We start from the raw sequence: 20,403 nt of genomic DNA, 5'->3' as shown, positions 1-20,403 counted from the left end.
CCGGGTTCTACTTTTCGCGTTAAATTTTAATTAAAATATAGAGTATTTTATTTTGAATTCAATCATAACCGTTTTGAAATATGTCGCTCATGGAAAATTTTTCTTATTGGAAAAATAAAAACCAATAAAGGAAAAGAAATCAAGAGTTGTTTCTTTATGGATATTCCGTAAACTTTTATCCGATTTACCTCCTTCATTACACACACATCACGCATTTCCGGTTTTGATCTGCAGCTCGTTGAACGTGTCAAACAGCAGCTGTAGCAGATAATATTACGTGGGTATGGCACTTTATATCTTTACAATGGTAATCAAGCTGTGTAGCATTCTTATGGTAACACATTAGTTCTATTGTTGTTTTATTTTTAACAACTGTTTTTTCTCCGAAAATAACAGGTTTGATAACGTTACTCAGTTTACTTCCTCAGTTTACGTTACAACACATTTCTTGTGTTATGTTTATACTGGCCCACATACATTTTTTAATAATTTCATGTATACATTATTATTGTAACGTGTCCCTGTGTTCGGGGGTTGAAGTATTTAGTATCTACAGTACTTGTAACAGCTGAGAGTATGTTTTTGACTCCCCAAAATGAGATTTGACTCTTTGGATTTAACTTAGAGACTTATAATTATCTCCTTGACATAGTTTGAACCCTTTGTCTTCTGAACTTGTGACGACTCGGATCAACTACAACAAAGATATGGACAGTCTATAGGAATGGAAGAATATATAATTTTTATATATATAGATTGCTGATGCTTCAACCCAGAGAAAAGTGAATTCATCCGGATAACCTACTCCTACAGTTGGGAGCAAACTAAACTTGGTAGTCTAGTGCACTTCAGTGCACTACAAAAGTTAACTCCAGTTAACATCGTAGTGCACCTGAGTTAACATCGTAGTGCACTTGAGTTCACATCGTAGTGCACTAGAGTTAACACTGTAGTGCACTGGAGGGAACATCGTAGTGCACTGGAGTGAACATCGTAGTGCACTAGAGTCAATACATACAAAGTATTTGATATACAATGCAAAATCTCTTGAACATATGTTTCATTAAAACAAAATTTCAAAAATATATATACAAGGACTAGTCCATGTATATTGTGTGTATTCATGATGGTGTGTACATTTTATTCCAGATATGTTTATTACATGTATATAAGTATAATACATGTCACATATTGGTAAATAGAATATACACAAAAACTTAAAATTAAGAAAGCATGGAAAATACCAGTTTTGAAACTAAAATTAAATCGATTAACATCAAGCTATATTGATTCTGCCTTCATTGAAACATATATTGTACATGCAACATAAATGTTATAGTTTGTATACCGTCAGGTATATAGTCTTTTCAGACCAGGTAAATCACACAACATGGGATTATGGTTGTTATTTTGTTGAAAGGTGTGAAAACACAGCCAAGGAATCTGGCACAAGGAGTCCAGCTGTCCTGGCATGGCCAAAGGGCATTAAGCTTAATTAAGGGTTTACCTGTACAGGTACTGTACTAGTCATGCATGGCTACCCCTCCCCAAAACACTCATGTAATTATATATAATCAGTCCCCAATCTAACTTTTATCGTATGTACCTAATAATTGTATAAATTAGTTTCCCGTTAAAATTATTGATTATTATCGAGAAATAAAAATACTGGTTTGCAACTTTATTTAATTTTATAATAAGACTTTCGAGATAATATTATAAAGGTTTTCAGAATCCAAACAAAAACTTGTGAGTTTACCTGTCGTTCTGATAAGTGTCACCAAGCTGTGTGTATTAGAGTATGGGTCGAATCCAAGTTTCAAAAATTATAGTTACAGTCATGCTAGACCAAATGTCTGCATCGACTAGATCTTAAAAATAATAAGTAAAACAAATATGTTTATAATTTGATTACTTTTTTCATTACTTATTACATTATTATATTTATTAGATTATAAACAAATGATTTTTTTTCAAATGTCTATAGGGAGGTTAATTACTTATCATTATTATTTTGCTGAAATGTTTGATTACAAAATGTTGCATTTGACTGATCACTTTTACATGGAATTTACCTGGTGGTCACTCAGGTATGACCATACAAGACCAAGGTGTGAAAATGTATCTGTTGGTTAGACCTTACCTGTAATTATCCCCTATTGTTCTACTCTCTCACCTGTAGTCTCACCTGACCAAGAAAATACTTTACCTGTATCATAGTTCAGAATGTCTTACCTGGTAAACGCTGGGTGTCGTATATTGATCAATAAGAATGCAAATTTATTAATACTTACATTTAAAGTTGGATTATTCACTTTGACTTTCTTTTTTTGGTGGGGGAGATGGGCACAACAAGGTACAACCGAGAAGCCACATGGAGATTAACTTGTTCCTCAGTTTGAACTGTTTTCATAATTATGTAACGCGATTCAACTTAATACAGTTTTGTGAACAGTATACAATAGTAAACAGTGCTTAGTCAATTGTTTCATATTTTGTATCTGCAGTAAACAAAATTGCTTTTGTTTTCACTGAATTTTCAGTTTCATTATTTAAATGACAACCAAAATGCAGTATTGCTAATTAGTATATGGATGAAATCTAAAATGATTTCTCATTTTATAACAAACGGCTTTCAATGGAGATTACTTATATATATATTTAATTAGGTACTCCTTAATTAATTAATAATTTATATTTCATGAATATAACTATAATTATAACATTGTATGTGAAGCTTTCAGGAAAATAAATAAATTTGTTTGTTTACCTAATATCAAACAAGTAATTAATGGCTTTTAATGGAGAGTGCTTAATATGTATACATAATTATAGGTATACTCCCTAATCAATTAATCATTTATATATCATGAATATAACTATAATTGTAACATTGTATGTGAAGCTTTCAGGAAAATATATAAATTTGTCTGCTTATTCAATATAAAACAAATAATTAACATAAGTTGAGGGGAAGCTACATACTTTTACACACAATGAATTATATAGTGCCACTAAATCCTAATAAAATCTTAACTGCAAGAGACTGATACCAGTCCAGTGCCCTTGGGGCCCCTAGACCACTGCCATTCATACCTGTTACATATTAATTACCTTGTGTGGTGTAGGTCACACCTGATCAGGCCAGTTTCCCCAATTAACTCCAAGGGGGTCCATTTATAGCAGGCATTATACCGATACCTTATCTAACTATAGGTATCCTCTCATAATATGTAAGTTACATGTAATAATTGACAAGATGAATGTACCTGTAGTCAGGTTTCATTAATACATCATTTACAAACATGAAATAAATATAAAATGAAACCACTAGAATGTCTGAAGATGGAACTTAAATATTTCATATTGTTTTAGCATAGTATTAAAAATGCACATTTCCTGCATCTAGCATGGATCGAATTCCTCTGGCCTTTATACGTTAAGACTGACATTTTGACAGAATATATTATATTTAAGTCTAAATAAGAAATCTCTCTGTCAGCAAGTCTAAATTAGTACTGAGTCAGAAGGTTTAATTGTGCTACATACACGAACATGGGTAGCTATACCTTCAAAACTTGACTTGCACACATAATATACAACACATCAAATCATATAGCTCATAACAACATTTACCCAAGAACTGAAGTGCACATCATAGTGCACTTGGGTTAACATTGTAGTGCACTGGAGTTAACATCGTAGTGCACTGGAGTTAACATTGTAGTGCACTGGAGTTAACATCGTAGTGAACTCAAGTTCACTACGATGTTTAGTCTAGTGCACTACGTTGTTCACTACGTGTGCACTACGAAGTGCACTTGGTACCAAGTTTAGTTTGCTCCCAACTGTATATATATGTATATGAGGTCTTATTCACCTGATTACATTGGTGTATATAATGACCTCGTATCCCATCAGCGTGTGTTTCTTGAAGCTGCCAGCGCCCAGATTCTTGGGCGCAACAAAGAAAAAGTGTCATAAACCATCTAAAACGATAATTCATGTTAACAACTACATTTATGCATACACTTACTTGTTGATAATTAAAGTATTATTCCATTTATGGACAAACTGTTGATGGACACCTCTTCAATATAATTAAATCCACTATAATTCACTTGCAACCTTCTGTGTTGCAATATTGGGTCACTAAAACAACTTTGTGTTTCCGGTTATTATAAAATACAGAACACATATGAAACAGATAGAGTAACGCAATATTTTCACAGCGTTTTGTTTGTTTTGTCTATTTCAACTCCAAATTTGAATAAACCAGAAATAACCCCAAGAGGTCACAATCAAAACAAGTATGGTGGTATATATCAATGGGACCTACGCTTAAACGACAAGAAAGGCTAATGATCACTGATTTTGGATATAGATATGGACACAATATTGTAACTTTGTTTATTTATCATAGCTTAATAGAATAATTAGTCACGTACGTCATGTAAAATGTGAGTTATCATAACTTTTTAAACGACTTTGATTAGAGGTGTCACAGCAACAGGTCCTACGTGCGATGGTAATTAGAGGTTACATGCACTGGTAACCCCAAAACATTGAATTTCCTCACGCCAATTTGAATTTTCTAATGTAAATGAGCGTTTTAAATGTCGCGTGAACATATTCAGTGTAATTGAGGAAATTCAATGTGAAGTGAGCGTTTTCAATGTAAGTGAGGAAATTCAATGTTACGTGAAACGTTACACATCAGCGCACTCCACAAATGATAGAATTTACCTGTACCACTGGAACATCTAACACCGTGATATGGCAGCCTGTCAAAAGTTTCCTGTCGTGTTAACCTCTAATATTACTGGAGTACCGGATAATATAACCCAGAAGAGGAGTCCATGATTAAGATTAAGAAACAGTAATGCCAGGCGTCGACCAAGCATTAAGTAATCCGCCTTCAAAATAACCTCTCTTGGAACAAACACATCAACGCTACAGTACCAGTAAGAAAGTCACTTCCACCAATGCTTCTGTATAGAGGACACTGAAGACATGTCTAGCTAATATGAAGGCAGCCAGATACACGACCATGGTACGCCCCATCATCAAGTATGTATCTGTCATCTGGAGTCCACCAAATCATTCCAACATGCATCAGCAAGCTAGAACAAGCATCATCTAACGTGCAATGTCTGTGAGGAAAGAATAATTCTTTCTCCAGACAATCACTTATTGAAACTCACAACAGCGTGAAATTTCATCAGGATGCAGACAAGGTATCCTCCTTCACAACTGCAATCTCATCTTCAAACATTAACTCTGTTCTCTCCATTTCTTGTCACAACCATTTCATACATGACATAACCTTCAACTAGTTGAAGTCTTTTATTACTTGGTATTAGAAGTAGAAGTACAGCAAAAGCCAATTTCAGCGAACCCTCGGCTGGCACAGCCTACAATGGTTCAAATTTTCTGACAATCTTGCTATGCAGATGCAATATAAATTGTCGCAAGGTAGCTATAAAGTGAGATTAACATCAGAACTCTTCCAGATTAACCCTACAGAATCAGATCTAGAGATGATACTATATAATATCGTCCATGGCCTTAACTTATTGACATCTACCTATGCAGAAACATCCCTTCTGTATGTAATATAACAACAGGTTCATCCAAACTACATCAGGATCACAGATGTACCAGTACTAATTCTTTCAATCTGCAGTGAGGACATATAATCAACTACCATCATCAGTTGTGACATCTACGTACTGAAGCCTTCCAAATCAGCATGTTCTATAGACAGAATATGATAAATCTGTTTTGAACCTTGTTTTAATTTTAATTACACTACAGTGGCTATTGTGAATAGCTTTTTACCTTCCACCATGCGCAAACTCTGCAACAACATTCTCATGAATGATGCACATGATTATGAAGAAGAATACTGAATATTGCTCATAATCAAGGATCAACTATATAATATCTAGATGCCCAGATCTGTTCATTCTGTTGGCTATAATTTTGTACTATTATAACAATTTCTAACTTTGATTAGTAATTGTTGAATATCTAGCTATATTTAAGCTTACCACACTACTTCCACTATACCAACAGATTGACACTAAAGCACTGTCACAATCAGCTTTGCACCATGAGAATTAATATGTATGCTCTGTTTGGGACCCTTCTACATATGTACTTTAAATAGATTAGCAAAATACAAATGGTGCACTAGCATAGAGAAGCAAGATTAGTCACCAACAAATAGAAACACACCCAGTGTTTGTGGCAGGCTTCAACATCTTAACTGGCAATCAGAGATTCACTTGAAAGAACGAGAGTCCTGTATGACTTACAAACAAAACACTACATAAAAACAGGACAAGACCAACTCGTACCTCAATCCTCCACACAAGATATGAATACATATCATAAGCTCTCATGTAAAACAAAAATAACTCTTCGGCTGAAATAGCTTGCAATTGCCTCCAGGCCTACTTTATGAATAAACCTTTTTACTACAATATCTTTCATCTGCTCTTCTAGCGCCCAGGCCACTATCACATGACATGATCTTCAAATAGATGAAGTAGTTCATTACTATGTACATGTAGGTGACAGTGATATATTCTCAGAACGACACCCTTGGCTTTCTCTTGGTGAAAGTGATATCCTAGCACTAGCTGTAACATTTGGTTTTGTACATATGTAACATACAGCTTCTAAATCTCCTATAGCTTTCACTTGGATTGGAAAGCGTACCAAGTAGAACAGTTTGCCTCAACAGAGATAAAATTTACGATCAGTTAGCCAGTCTACTGATTAATATGTCTTACTGTTTATATAATTCTATCATCATTATGTTGATATATTTTTACATGACACAAAACAGATGTGTTAATAGAGCATTAATTTTGAGTTTGTTTATTAGGTTTGATGATATTTGCTTGCTTTTACCTATTACAAGTTGATTAAATACTATTAGATAAAATAACAGGTAAATATATTTTAATACATTTTATTCATAATAGTTTTCTCAAAAGTTAAGTAACTATTATGATCTAATGGGATAGACTTTCATGATCAAATGTAATGCAAAAATTACTGATATGTAGTCTTGTTCAAAACTTTGTTTAAGAAAATATATAAAAAAATTATACTATTTTAATGAATTCATGTTATTTTCCTTCCAGGTGGTGATTCTCGAGGTTGACACAGTGCTGTCTCCTCGCTAAATGGTTCAAGACTTTGTTTCTCTATATGGATGGATTTACAAAGATTGAGATGCCGCAAGGGACAATGCCTAATTCTTGGACTTGTCGGCTGTCTGTTATTCATCATTATACTTTCTTTATACCCTCTACAAGACATTGCTGGATGTTCCATTCCTTCTCCGGCAGTTGACCTATCTATGTTATGTAAAGAAGCTAAGAGAAAATGTAATCTCAACGTTAATGTGGATGAATCTCAGGCACTGGGCCAAGTTTTTCCCCCTGCTCACCTTCAAGGGGGCGACCTGTCTGCACCAGATGAGGCTGGTCAACCAAAGCATAAGATGGCACTTATAGTGCCATTCCGTGATAGACTGGAGGAGTTATTACACTTTGTACCTTACATGCATAATTATCTTAATGAAAAGCACATAGCTCATCGCATATATGTCATAAATCAAGTGGATAATTATAGGTAAGTTTAAAGATTCTTTCTCTTCAGAATGTCAGACAACCTCCAATATAGATCATTTTAGCAAATATGAAAGTTAATTTTTAATTTTTAATGTTAAGTCTTTTGTGAAATTGGTATGAGGAATATTAGAAAAGCAAGGAATTCAGATTTCCTCACCAGTCTGTCTTGCCTAATTGATGCTAATTGAAGCCTTTCAAACTCAATTTTATTACTCAATGTACTGTATATATTCTATAATATTGTTGGTAATATCTATCATTTAAACTGAAATATACTAAACAATAATGAATATCATCATGTTGCTAGTGATATTCATCCAATTGCAATTTGCATAAATGTACATAGGTTTCATAATTCATAACACTTCTGAATTTTAATTTCGTTGGATTGTTATAATAACATTTAGTTTTGATAGAGTCAATACTTGAAATAAGTTTTAACTAAAACTACATTCTAATTTTTGTTCAGGTTCAACAGAGCTTCCTTGATAAATGTTGGTTTCTTAGAAAGTAGAGCAGACTGTGATTATATTGCCATGCATGATGTTGACTTGTTACCGCAAAACCCTGATTTGGATTATGGCTACCCAGAGGAAGGACCCTTCCATGTTGCCTCTCCAGAATATCATCCTAAATACAACTACTCAAAATTTGTTGGTGGAATATTACTTATGAACAAAGACAATTTCATTCAGGTATGTGATTACAATACTTGTCTTGTGGACATAACATTGAATACTTTTCATCCACCATGGATGCTCCAGAACAAATGTGGTTGAAGTTTTTTAAAGGGAGCCGTCACTGTTGCAAATGACAAAGGGCATCAGGAGGCAAAAACTATTTATGTTTGACGTTTTTCTTTTTCCAATATTTTATTATGTGGCCATGGTAGATGCCACGTTTAGAAGTACAAGTGTATTTGTTATTTTTGACAGGGCATTCAGCTCATCATGGACGTCCATCTAGCAATTTCAGATTCAAAACTATTTCAGATAATAAGATGTATGTCAAGATTGTGAAAAAAGACAGATATCAAGCACAACACATTTTGGGGAGTCAAAAACAAGGGTCTAATTTCCTTTTTGAAATTGTTATTCCTAGCGTAGTAAGAACTTTGTTGCCTATAATATTTGACCATTTCTTATGCAATAGTTTTGGATTATGACTGGAATTGTCTTGTAGAATATTAGTCATTAAATAATAAACACCAGTCTATAAACAGATTATGCATAAACTTTGATGTGAAATGACTTTGATTTCAGCTACTCTGTTTTTCACAGTTCCACTATGTAATTACTCAGGATTTGTCTTCCGTAGATATAAGAGGAGGAAAACTTCTGAAATAATTTAGCTAAACTGTATAAAATAAACTGATGCTATTTTTTTCAGGTGAATGGAATGTCGAACAGGTACTGGGGCTGGGGGCGTGAAGATGATGAACTGTATGTGAGATTATTAAAGGCTCGACTCAAGGTATGTATTTATAACAACGTTGATTAACAGTGAGCATGATCCTGTTAAATATAATGTTAAGTCCAGGTACATTGGAAATGAAGAATCAAAAGTAAAAATTAAGGAAGGTAAAACACGCCAATTTTCAAATATCACAATCTGAATTTGATACGGTTTGCAATACAGTTGTATACATTATATTGTTGTCTATGAATTATAACAAAAAATACGGAAGACCAGACAGATCTTTTACTGGTTTAATTACAAAAGTTTACTGTACTTTATAAAAAAAAATCATAAAAAGTAAGTCTGGAAAAACTAAAATACCTGGCAATCAGAAGTAATTTAGTTATGTTCAACAAGATTTCTAAATGAAATTCTTTGTTTTCTATATATTGGGGTAATACTCAATGTGACAATGTTAAGGTATTATTCTGATTTAATCAAGATTCTGAATTTAAGTTTTACAAATTAAACAATACATACAGATATATTTTATTTTTATTTTGGTTCATTACTTCTATCAGATAAGACGACCAAAGGGACTCAAAACAGGAAGAAAAGACACATTTTTTCATAATCATGGTGCCATGAGAACAAGGGACAACAAGAGATATTTTAATCAAACAGTTGTAAGTTCAGGCTCTTGTAAGCTTAGTAGCCATTCTGTTCACATTTAATGGTTGATTTATTATTCATCATGCCAGAAAAAGGTAATGAAAATGAATATCACATTATATTCTTACACAATATATTACAAACATTTATTTAAAATGCTAACAGCACTGACAAAAGGGGGCGAAGTGGTTGAGGTGTCCCGACACTTTATCACTAGCCCTCCACCTCTGGGTTGCAAGTTCAAAACCCATGTGGGGCAGTTGCCTGGTACTGACCGTAGGTTGATGGTTTTTCTCTGGGTACATTGTACTCCGGCTTTCCTCCACCTCTAGGTTTTTCTCTGGGTACTCCGGCTTTCCTCCACCTCTAAAACCAGGCATGTCTTTAAATAACTCTGGCTGTTAATAGGACATTAAACAAAATAGTTAAACCAAATGTTGACAAATATTGGTTTTTGTTGATAGAAACTTGTAATTTTAAGGCCTTTAATTATATTTTGTATGAATAGTCTAATGTACCTGTCGTGGGATATGCAAATTTGGCAATCAGACTTGTGCGTAGGTATATATTCTAACCTGTTTAGAATTTATGTGTACAAGTTGTGGATAAATTCGCTGCAATATTGTAAGTTGCTTATCTTTGATTCAGAAAACACAAGCTATTACTGTTGTACTCTGTGACCTAACTGTTAAACCTTCATGACTGATTCATCTATTTAAACAATTGTGTGCATCAATCATTCTCAACAGATAATTCTGGTGGGATTATAACTATTAGTCTTATAAGCAATCATATTTGGAAGATGTTATTTATTTCATTTGATGATGTTGATTAGATAATTTCTATACTATGTATGAAATATTATGTATTGTTAAAACAAGCAATGTACATGTGTATATGCATTGCTGTTGCACAGTAGTATCTTAGAAATAATATAAAAAAAACATCGAGCAATATCACCCCTAACATGTTATACTCTATGTTATATGCTGCAGTGACTTGGGGATTACTCTGGAGGTCTGTAGTATTACTGTAAATATACATATTTTAGCAGTAGTTTAACTTTAGCACCTTTCATGCTGTTTGTGCAGCGCTAAAATATATGTACAGTGCTGATGTATGTACAATATGTACAGTGCTGATGTATGTACAATATGTACAGTGCTAAAATTTGGAATTTAAACCTGAACATGTACAAAGTATGTACATTGAAAGCTCACATAATTATCTCAATATTACGACCACCCTGCTATTATGGGCACTCTTGACTGCGCTAATGCATGTCCATGTTAATAAATCATGTTTTACATTTTTCTGTGTTTGCTCTAAAATTTGACTGCACTAATAAAAAAAGTAAGTAGGTTTACAATAGATATGAGTCAAATCTGCTCAATAATATAACCTAAACTATGTCATCATTATTTTTTCAGTTAACAAGTCGTCTGGATAGAGAAACTGGTGTGAGTACTGTGAAGTATAGTGTAGACCGTCGTGTCAACTTGATGGTTGATGGAGCACCTATGACAATGCTTAATGTACGCTTAAAATGTGATCTCGAAAAAACCAAGTGGTGTTTGAAGAAGGAAGACCATGAAAAGCTTTACAGATCAGCTGCTAAGTTCATCATGAAAAATTGATTTGTGTTCCCTGAGTTGGAATTACAAATGTTGTCTGTGATAGGGATAGTCATTTTTGTAAAAAAAAACATCTGGAGTTTTTTGTCCCCCTGCCATTGTATGTGGACATATATTCAAATTTACATGTAGAGTTATCAATGTCTGTCCGTCCTGTCCCGTTCCAAAACAGTGTCATATCTTGAGAACTACTCAACATATTTGGTTCATATTTACACCTTAGTATCATAACACCATGTCCTATCTCGGAGGACATTCTGGTGGTTATTGTTGCTTAGCAACAGCGGCAAGCATGTCTTACAATTTTAACAATATTACATTAAATAACAATGACCAAAGCTCATCACCATGGTTTAGACCATTAAATATATAAAGTGGTAATCCTGTTATAGCATTGTTTATGCACATTGCACAGCCACCAGAATTCTGGTTTTTCGTACATTTATAGTTACTCTAGTCGATACATGTCAAACGCCGGATGTCCAGGCACTTTGAAGTGAGAATGAATTGAAGTGAGAATGAAGGCGACAGGATTATAAAAATGTACATGTACATTAGAAAAGTCAATGAGTTTTATGCTAGATCAAATGAATTCCTAACATTATATGTGTGTGTCATTTAAATGCTAAAGAGATGTTATCATAAGATCCACAATAATGGTAAAGTGATGTCATAAGATCCACAATGTCACTTTGTCATTCCTGTTTTAGATTTTATCATTGATCCAAAGATATTTTATTGACAATTTATCAAAGGGATTGGGCACAAGTTCTTCCAACTTAAAAGGCCCTCTCATGATTTCATTCTGTATAAATATAAAGTAACATTGATAAATCATGCTTAATATCTTATGAAATCCAAGGGTTACATTCTGGGCCCAGTTATTCAAAAGCTTAATCACCTGTCAATTTAGTTTTACCAGAAATGATTTGATCAGGATTTTAAAAATTGTTGTTAAACTGTGATTATAGCCTAATCACCTGTTGAACAACTTGGCCCTGCTCTTAGATTGCAAGTGAACACAGCTCCTGTAATTATGAGGATGGCTTAATATACACCAGGTACTTTATTTCATAGAAAGTTTTAAGTACAGGTAGTTCTCTCACGAACCAGTCCAGAAATGTAATAAAGCATCACCTACTCACTTTGTCATTGAGGACCTATATTATATTATGGTAATGAAGAACCATTTCAGCATTCTGTATGATTATTAATCTTCACGAGTAATGAATCAGTATTCAGGAATAATTTGTGAGGTTAAGTTTCTTCATTTATATTATTAATTGTGTTGTCCGAGTATATTTTCTCACACAACTGATAGAAAAAAATTGGTAAATACAAAATTTGCACTGAAGCGGTCAGTATGGCTTTTTAATGCACAGAAACTGAAATGAACCCAACCTTTGTTGCAATATATATGTAAGATATTGTCACCATAGCAATATCAATGGTAGTTATGGTATAAAAAGTCAGCATTTCATTTTGTACTTCAGCATTGTAGAAATATTTAGCATTAGCAATAGGCTTTAAACCTGAAGAGTCATTGCCTGGCAAATTATTGAATCTTAACTATCAATCTGATATTTTTCAATTTAATTAAAAGTTATGAAGAAAAGAAAACCTTATTTCTGTAGTAAGTAGGTGCACAAACTGTCGCATTAGTTTAAAAACTTGATACAAAATAAAATTTGAGTATTCCAGAACATTTTATAAGAGAATTGCTTACTTTCAAATACACAAAACATCAGATGCATCTGGATTTCTTGTTTGCAGGTGTACAAATGGTTTATAGTGGTAGAATTTTTTTTCAAAATTGTACTAAGTGATATTTGAATATTGTAGTAGATAAATGCCACAACGCAAATCACAAATGTATCAGTAATATTTTTACTTTTTACAAACAATTGTACATGAAGCTGTTTCTGTAAATGAAAGTCATTATTGAATGGGATCCTTATGTACAGAAACCCAACCTACTTACCCTGACACCACTAAGAATAAATGTTCAAGTGTAAATGTTATATCCCACTAGATACACCAGCTACATACCCTGACACCACTAGGGAGTAATGTCCAAGGTCAAATGTTGTATCCCACTAGATACACCAGCTACATACCCGGACACCACTAGGGAGTAATGTCCAAGGTCAAATGTTGTATCCCACTAGATACACCAGTAGCATACCCTGAAACCACTAGGGAGTAATGTCCAAGGTTAAATGTTGTATATCCTACGAGATACATCAATTTAAGTCATCCGGGTGACAGTTCTGGTTCAATCTTAAATATTCTACTAGATTGATCATATTACCAAGTCAGTCTCTAATACATGATTTTTAAGTTATACTAGTGCCAATTAAAGATAAAGAGAAACATGTCTTTTTCTGACTAACCCTTCGCATAGAGAATGCTACATTGTGTATGATCCTTAAGCATTGATGTCGTTTTGAAACTAAAAAAAAATTGACATCAACGCTTATAATTAATTTTTGAAATTGATTTTTTTAATTTAAAACATGTTTTATGTACAATTTTACTGGTTTTAAATGGGATTCTTTTTCTCAAATCAATACGCAACGTCAATTACCGTATTGTGACGTCACATTTTTCGCGGCATTCTCGGAATTTCTTTCATAGAAGTATGGAAAGAATTTTTCGACCAATCACAGTTGAGTATTTACCATGAAAACAAAGAAAAATTAATTATATCACTATATTACCAACTGCTTAACATTCACACATATACACTGCCAATGACTTAATTGTCATTCCCAATCCACCCTCCATACAGATACACATTGTATATGGACTGTGGGTTAGGAATTTGTGTCAAGTCACTATATACATGTTAAATTAATAATTATGTCATAATAACTTAACCTTGTTATTTATTAACTGCCTTGTCTTTTTACTTGATAATATTATAGACACTCACGTCTTGCCAAAATCTCACTTTCATATTGTAGGTAATGTCAATTTCACTTAATTATGTATGCTATAATATCGCTCACTATCACTAATTATTACTTGTGTGATAAGTTTATCTCCAATGCAATGCACATTGTAAATATTTAGTGTAAGATATTCATTTTCAGTCTTCAGATGTCCAAAGTTGATTGCCATTTGGTAGCTCCTATCATTTACGATGGGCTGTCTACAGAATTCACTGGTAGCCAATTGTTTACTTCAAATTTTACGTTAGATTAAAAGAAATATCTCAGTAACGATTTATCAGTAGGTGTAACCGTCTTTCAGTGGGAATCTTGCTGTTTACCCAATCTTGATAAGATTTCTCATTTCACTTTGTTTTCGGTTCTTCGTTACATGAAAAATATGTATGTAACAAGATAAGGAAGTGAAACGAGAGACATGGTTGTAATTAGACTGGCATTCATCAGCGTTGTTATAATTAGTTCATGAGACTTTCATTGGAAACTAATCTTAGAAATGTAACTACAAATTCTATGAGTATGATCTTTAATCCTGCTGATGTTGAAGATTCCGTAATTAAAATTATGCTGTATATATAGGACAATTTTAGCTTTAAGTTATTACTCCTGGGCAGTCATACATATTTCATTACCACAAACGAAACAAGATTATTTTTCGCTGTGAATAACAGCCTCTCTACGCAGTCTTTTGACTCAAGTTTTAGACCAATTTATTTATTCTATGATTTTACTGCTGTAAATGTGATATTTTTACTGAAGACTGGTTCCCCCGTATTTCCATTCAATTTTTGTTTCCGTGAACGTTTTTTTCTGGATTGCCTAAGGTATGAGCTTTACATTAATGCCAAATTTGTATGCTAACTTGTAGAAGTAGTACAATGTAGACTTTATCTCGGATTGAATAAGTTCGTTAACCAAGGCTTCTGATTACGTTACATTGTGGAGTGTAACGTAATCAGAAGCCTTGGCTAGCGACGATGCCTTACATACGTCTACTTGGTGTGTAAGATCGAAGAAAAACAGTAATATATTTTGAAATAAATAAACAATCACGTGACAAAATGCTAAAGGCATTTTCCTGATCCAACCAATCTCACAAATGAAGCATAGACATGCACCGTCCCTCCGTAATTGTCGATTCATTCACGCTGTTTTGACTAATACAAGTATTATAGTTTGCCCCTAAGGGTATCATAAACAATGAGTTTTCCTTCTAAAACCTAATAAACTGTCCAAACATTAGGAACAACAATAATACAATTGAAGAGTTGAAGGGTTGTTGCCCCGAAACTCGCAAATCACGTGTTAGTGTATAAACACTGTACGTTTGGATCGGGAAAACGGATTATGCGTTCGGGTATAATATTTGTCACGTGTCAGTTAACTACCAAATTTGATGTCTTCCCGACCTTACACGCCAATATATATATAAATTGTTAAATGCTGGGTCATTACATTCTTAACGGCCTGTCAACTCTCTAAGGGTATTTCGGGCAAAAAAATCGGTGAATAAAAATGGGAATAAACCGAAACATCATTCAAATGAAATACGTTTTTAAAAAATATGTACACTCGTGTTTATAGTTTAAAATATGAATGTACATGTACATTGTGGTAGGTCAATGACAGTTTCGAAACCCGTTAACATAGAAAACCAGAGAAAACGTATTTTTATTTTAAATAGCGACTTTAAGGAATAACACAAATCTCATTACTTAGATAATCCAGGAAAATAAATACAACAAAAACAAAATGATTTTCCACGGTGAACAGAAATTAAGAAAAAAAATTGTGCGAATCTACCTTTTATATACTGTACAATTATGTATCACACGGAAAGTGCACCTGTATTACTATGATGTCAAATATAAATGTTGAGTACAGGTACTCTTATTAACCAAATAAAGTAAAATTTTAACAATATTTATGTCTGTGTCTTCTAATTCAGAAACATTGTGGAAGTTGAAGATTTCACTTCTTTGATTTTTAAAGATGCTACATCTTGGACAGAATACAGTATACTTGTCGGCTGCTTCTCACAAAAAGATGACCAAGTGCCTTAACGTTCATCCGACTTGCATCAAAATTTGCAATTTGCTAAAACAGACATAGGCGGATCCAGGCGGCGGCGCAGCCGATCGAAACAATATCCTGCTGCCTTAGCATTTACAAATCTAAAACAAAGAATGAGCGTTTGGTTTGGTTTATTGTGTTGAACGTTCTATTAACAGCTTAGGCCATTTAAGGACGGCCTCCCGTGTGTGCGACATGCATGCGTGTGGTGAGTGCGTATGTGTGTTTTGGAAGGCTGTGGTATGTTCGTGTTAAGTCTCCTTGTGATAGGCCGGAACTTTTGCCGATTGATAGTGCTACCTCACTGAAGCATACTGCCGAAGGCAGCCAGCAGCACACCCCACCCGGTCACATTATACTGACAACGGGCGAACCAGTCGTCCCACTCCTAATATGCTGAGCGCTAAGCAGGAGCAGCAACTACCATTTTTAGCCCACCATCATCAGATGGTGGGCTATTCAAATCGCCCTGCGTCCGTGGTCCGTGGTCCGTCCGTCCCTCCATCCGCCAGTCAGTCCCTCCGTCAGTCCGTAAACAATTCTTGTTATCGCTAATCCTCAAAAAGTACTGAAGGAATCTTTCTCAAATTTCATATGTGAGTTCCCCTTGGTGCCTAGTTATGCATTGCATTTTGAGACCAATCGGAAAACAACATGGCCGACAGGCAGCCATCTTGGATTTTGATAATTGAAGTTTGTTATCGCTATTTCTGTGAAAGTACTTAAGGGATCTTTCTCAAATTTCATATGTAGGATCCCCTTGGTGCCTAGTTATGCATATTGCATTTTGAAACCAATCGGAAAACCACATGGCCGACAGGCAGCCATCTTGGATTTTGATAATTGAAGTTTGTTATAGCTATTTCTGAGAAAGTACTGAAGGGACCTTCTCAAATTTCATATGTAGATTCCCCTTGGTGCCTAGTTATGCATATTGCATTTTGAGACCAATCGGAAAGCAACATGGCCGACAGGCAGCCATCTTGGATTTTGACAATTGAAGTTTGTTATCGCTATTTCTGAGAAAGTACTGAAGGGATCTTTCTCAAATTTCATATGTAGGTTCCCCTTGGTGCCTAGTTATGCATATTGCATTTTGAGACCTATCGGAAAAGCAACATGGCCGACAGGCAGCCATCTTGGATTTTGACAATTGAAGTTTGTTATCGCTATTTCTGAGAAAGTACTGAAGGGATCTTTCTCAAATTTCATATGTAGGTTCCTGTGGTGCCTAGTTATGCATATTGCATTTTGAGACCTATCGGAAAACAACATGGCCGACAGGCAGCCATCTTGGATTTTGACAATTGAAGTTTGTTATAGCTATTTTTCAGAAAGTACTGAAGGGATCTTTGCCAAACATTTTTGTAAGTTCCCCTTGGTCTGTGTAACGAAGCCAGCTTGTTATTGTTTATATGTTTTATCTTCATGTCCCATGGTGATCACGTAAATAATAAGCAGATTTCAAATCATTGTATTTTATCATATTTATTATCGTTGATTTTTTGAGTCGTCGACAATGGCAGGGAAGTAGCGAGATGCGAGTGTTGTACAGTGTGATTGTTTTGTGTACTTTCACGTGTGACGATTGGTAGTGGTGTTTGTGCGAGATTTGTGTCAGTTTGGGATTGCGCTGCGCCGCTAGGATAGAATTTACAGTTGGAAGGGTTTGGTATGAATCGATATGTTTGTATGAGTTGGAGCAGTTGTGTGCATTTCAGCGTTAGTTAAAGAGAGTTGGTCCGGTCGTGGTGATGTTTCTGCTGTGTGATGGAAGCTGCCATTGTTGTGAGAGTACGCATGTGAGGGAGAGCGAGAGGTATTACGTATTTCCGGCATAGGGGTTTGGCCTGACGGATAGCGGGAAATTATGAATGTCGGTGTTCGTAAAATAAACACCGATGTTTATTTTCCGCTATTCGATTGGTTAAAACTCTTGGGCCGATATACGATGTTTTTATTGGTTATTGATCACCATGGGGGTATAAAAGGACGAGCGTTTACTGTTAGATTTCAGACTTCAAGTTCATTTCAAGATTGCCTTTTCGGAAAACTGGAACCAAAATTCACTCTTTTCGTAAGTCTCATAACTAATTACTCTTTGCTATGAAGTGTTTTACTATTATAGTTATATTTATACTGAAAAGTACACATTTATTTACTATCTAGGCTAGATTCAGCCAGTTTAGTTGTGTCTGCTCGATGTCCTCTTATACTTCTGACTAGTGATTTGAACCTTGTATGCTCGATAATTATATTGTCGTACAGTTGAATAATTTGTGTCATAAATAAACATTTAACGTGGTACACAGTTCTGGGAGTTAATCTAGATAAGTAATAACTCAAATTTACGCTACCAAAACGATGTTTGAGTTGAGCGATACCAGCTAACTCCTGGATATAAAATAGCGATAGGCCTACCAGCTGACTTAGCAGTTAGTCTAGCGCTACCAGCTGACTTAGTAGTTAGTCTAGCGCTACCAGCTGACTAACCGTTAACCGAGAAGAGTAACAGGCGGCTCCGTTACATTTGGTGGCAGCGGTGGGATGAAAAAAAAAACAGTGTAGAATTATTTTTGTTACTTCTGTCTCAGGATAAGATAGTGAATTGTGTACCACATTTTTTTTAGTTTAAAGTTGAATAAAAATTTGTTGAAAATACGCCTAGATCAAAGAGTAGGAGACAGGCTAGGGTAGATTATGCTAGTTTAGCTAATACTGGCGTGGCTGATACACAGGATGAGTTGTCAGAATTAGCAAAGACCATAGAAAGGGTGGAAGTTATAGAGGGTAAATTAGAGCCTTTAGAGAATACTGTGATTCAATCTCAGGAAAGATTTGAGAAATATCATGAGGAATTAGTGAAATCTCGTGAGAATTTAGAGAAATCTGTGGGGAAAACCCTATCAGAAGTGTTAGAGCGTCTTGACAAAGTAGTTGCCCAAGGTTCCAATGACCGTCCCACCCAGGACAGGACCACACAGGCAAGCAGAGCATCAATTGGACACGATACCAGTTCCAATGCACCAATCTTGGAAATAGATGATGAGGAAAGTTCTGTTATACCGTTACCAGGTAACAACACCATATCCTTGAACTTGAGGCCAGATGAGGAGAGGAGACCAAAGGTCGGATTCACGAAACCGAATACTTATGATGGGGAATAAAGCTGGACTGATTATATAGTTCACTATGAACTGATATCACGTTTGAACCAGTGGACCGATGAAATAACAAGAGGCCCATGGGGCCTGTATCGCTCACCTGGTTGGATTTGACCAAATGTCAAAATAATGTTCATGTTCAATTCCTTTTGTTTGTTAACCTCAAACAATGCTATATATGGTTATAGCGTGGGGATCCCAACTGCTTTAAAGAAATAATGAAGTCCAGACTCTCTGAGTTTACAACATGCATTTATAACTTTATGACTAGTAGTGATTTAAAGGAATTACCTCTATTTCCCATATGGGGCCCCACCCCTTTTGCCCCTCGGGGGGCAGAGTCACCATTTATGCAAAATCTATTCCCCTTCCCCAAAGAATGTTTCTTACTAAATTGGGTTCAAATCCATTCATAAATGTATGACTAGTAGCGATTTAAATGAATTACCTCTATTTCCCATATGGGGCCCCGCCCCTTTGGCCCCTTGGGGGTCAGAGTCACCATTTATGCAAAATCTATTCCCCTTCCCCAAAGGATGATTCTTATTAAATTTGGTTCAAATCCATTCATAACTTTATGACTAGTAGCGATTTAAAGAAATTACCTCTATTTTCCATGTGGGGCCCCGCCCCTTTCGCCCCTCGGGGGTCAGAGTCACCATTTATGCAAATCTGTTCCCCTTCCCCAAAGGACGTTTCTTATCAAATTGGGTTCAAATCCATTCATAACTTTATGACAAGTAGAGATTTAAAGGAATTACCTCTATTTCACATATGGGGCCCCGCCTCTTTGGCCCCTCGGGGGTCAGAGTCACAATTTATGCAAAATCTGTTCCCCTTCACATAAGAATGTTTCTGACCA

The 20,403-nt window shown here is 35.0% G+C and overlaps 1 protein-coding gene across 2 annotated transcripts; it reads left to right on the top strand.

The window, feature by feature from the left end:
• The first annotated feature begins 199 nt into the window (after positions 1 to 199).
• LOC117339302 (beta-1,4-galactosyltransferase 7-like) lies at positions 200 to 11,985 on the top strand. 2 transcript variants are annotated; one of them, XM_033900812.1, is made up of 6 exons: positions 200 to 281; positions 7,158 to 7,650; positions 8,119 to 8,344; positions 9,039 to 9,122; positions 9,629 to 9,733; positions 11,150 to 11,985. In XM_033900812.1, exons 2-6 carry the CDS (start codon positions 7,229 to 7,231, stop codon positions 11,354 to 11,356), a joined length of 1,044 nt encoding a protein of 347 aa, XP_033756703.1. In that variant the 5' UTR covers positions 200 to 281; positions 7,158 to 7,228; the 3' UTR covers positions 11,357 to 11,985. The 2 variants fall into 2 exon arrangements, with proteins under 2 accessions (XP_033756703.1, XP_033756704.1); XM_033900813.1 differs by having other exon boundaries at positions 220 to 277.
• The last annotated feature ends 8,418 nt before the right edge of the window (positions 11,986 to 20,403 follow it).

Source organism: Pecten maximus, chromosome 12 (genome assembly GCF_902652985.1).
Source record: "Pecten maximus chromosome 12, xPecMax1.1, whole genome shotgun sequence".
In the NCBI taxonomy this organism is placed as follows: Eukaryota; Metazoa; Mollusca; class Bivalvia; order Pectinida; family Pectinidae; genus Pecten; species Pecten maximus.
Note: the sequence above shows the minus strand (reverse complement) of the source record. Positions and strands in the feature narration are given on the sequence as shown.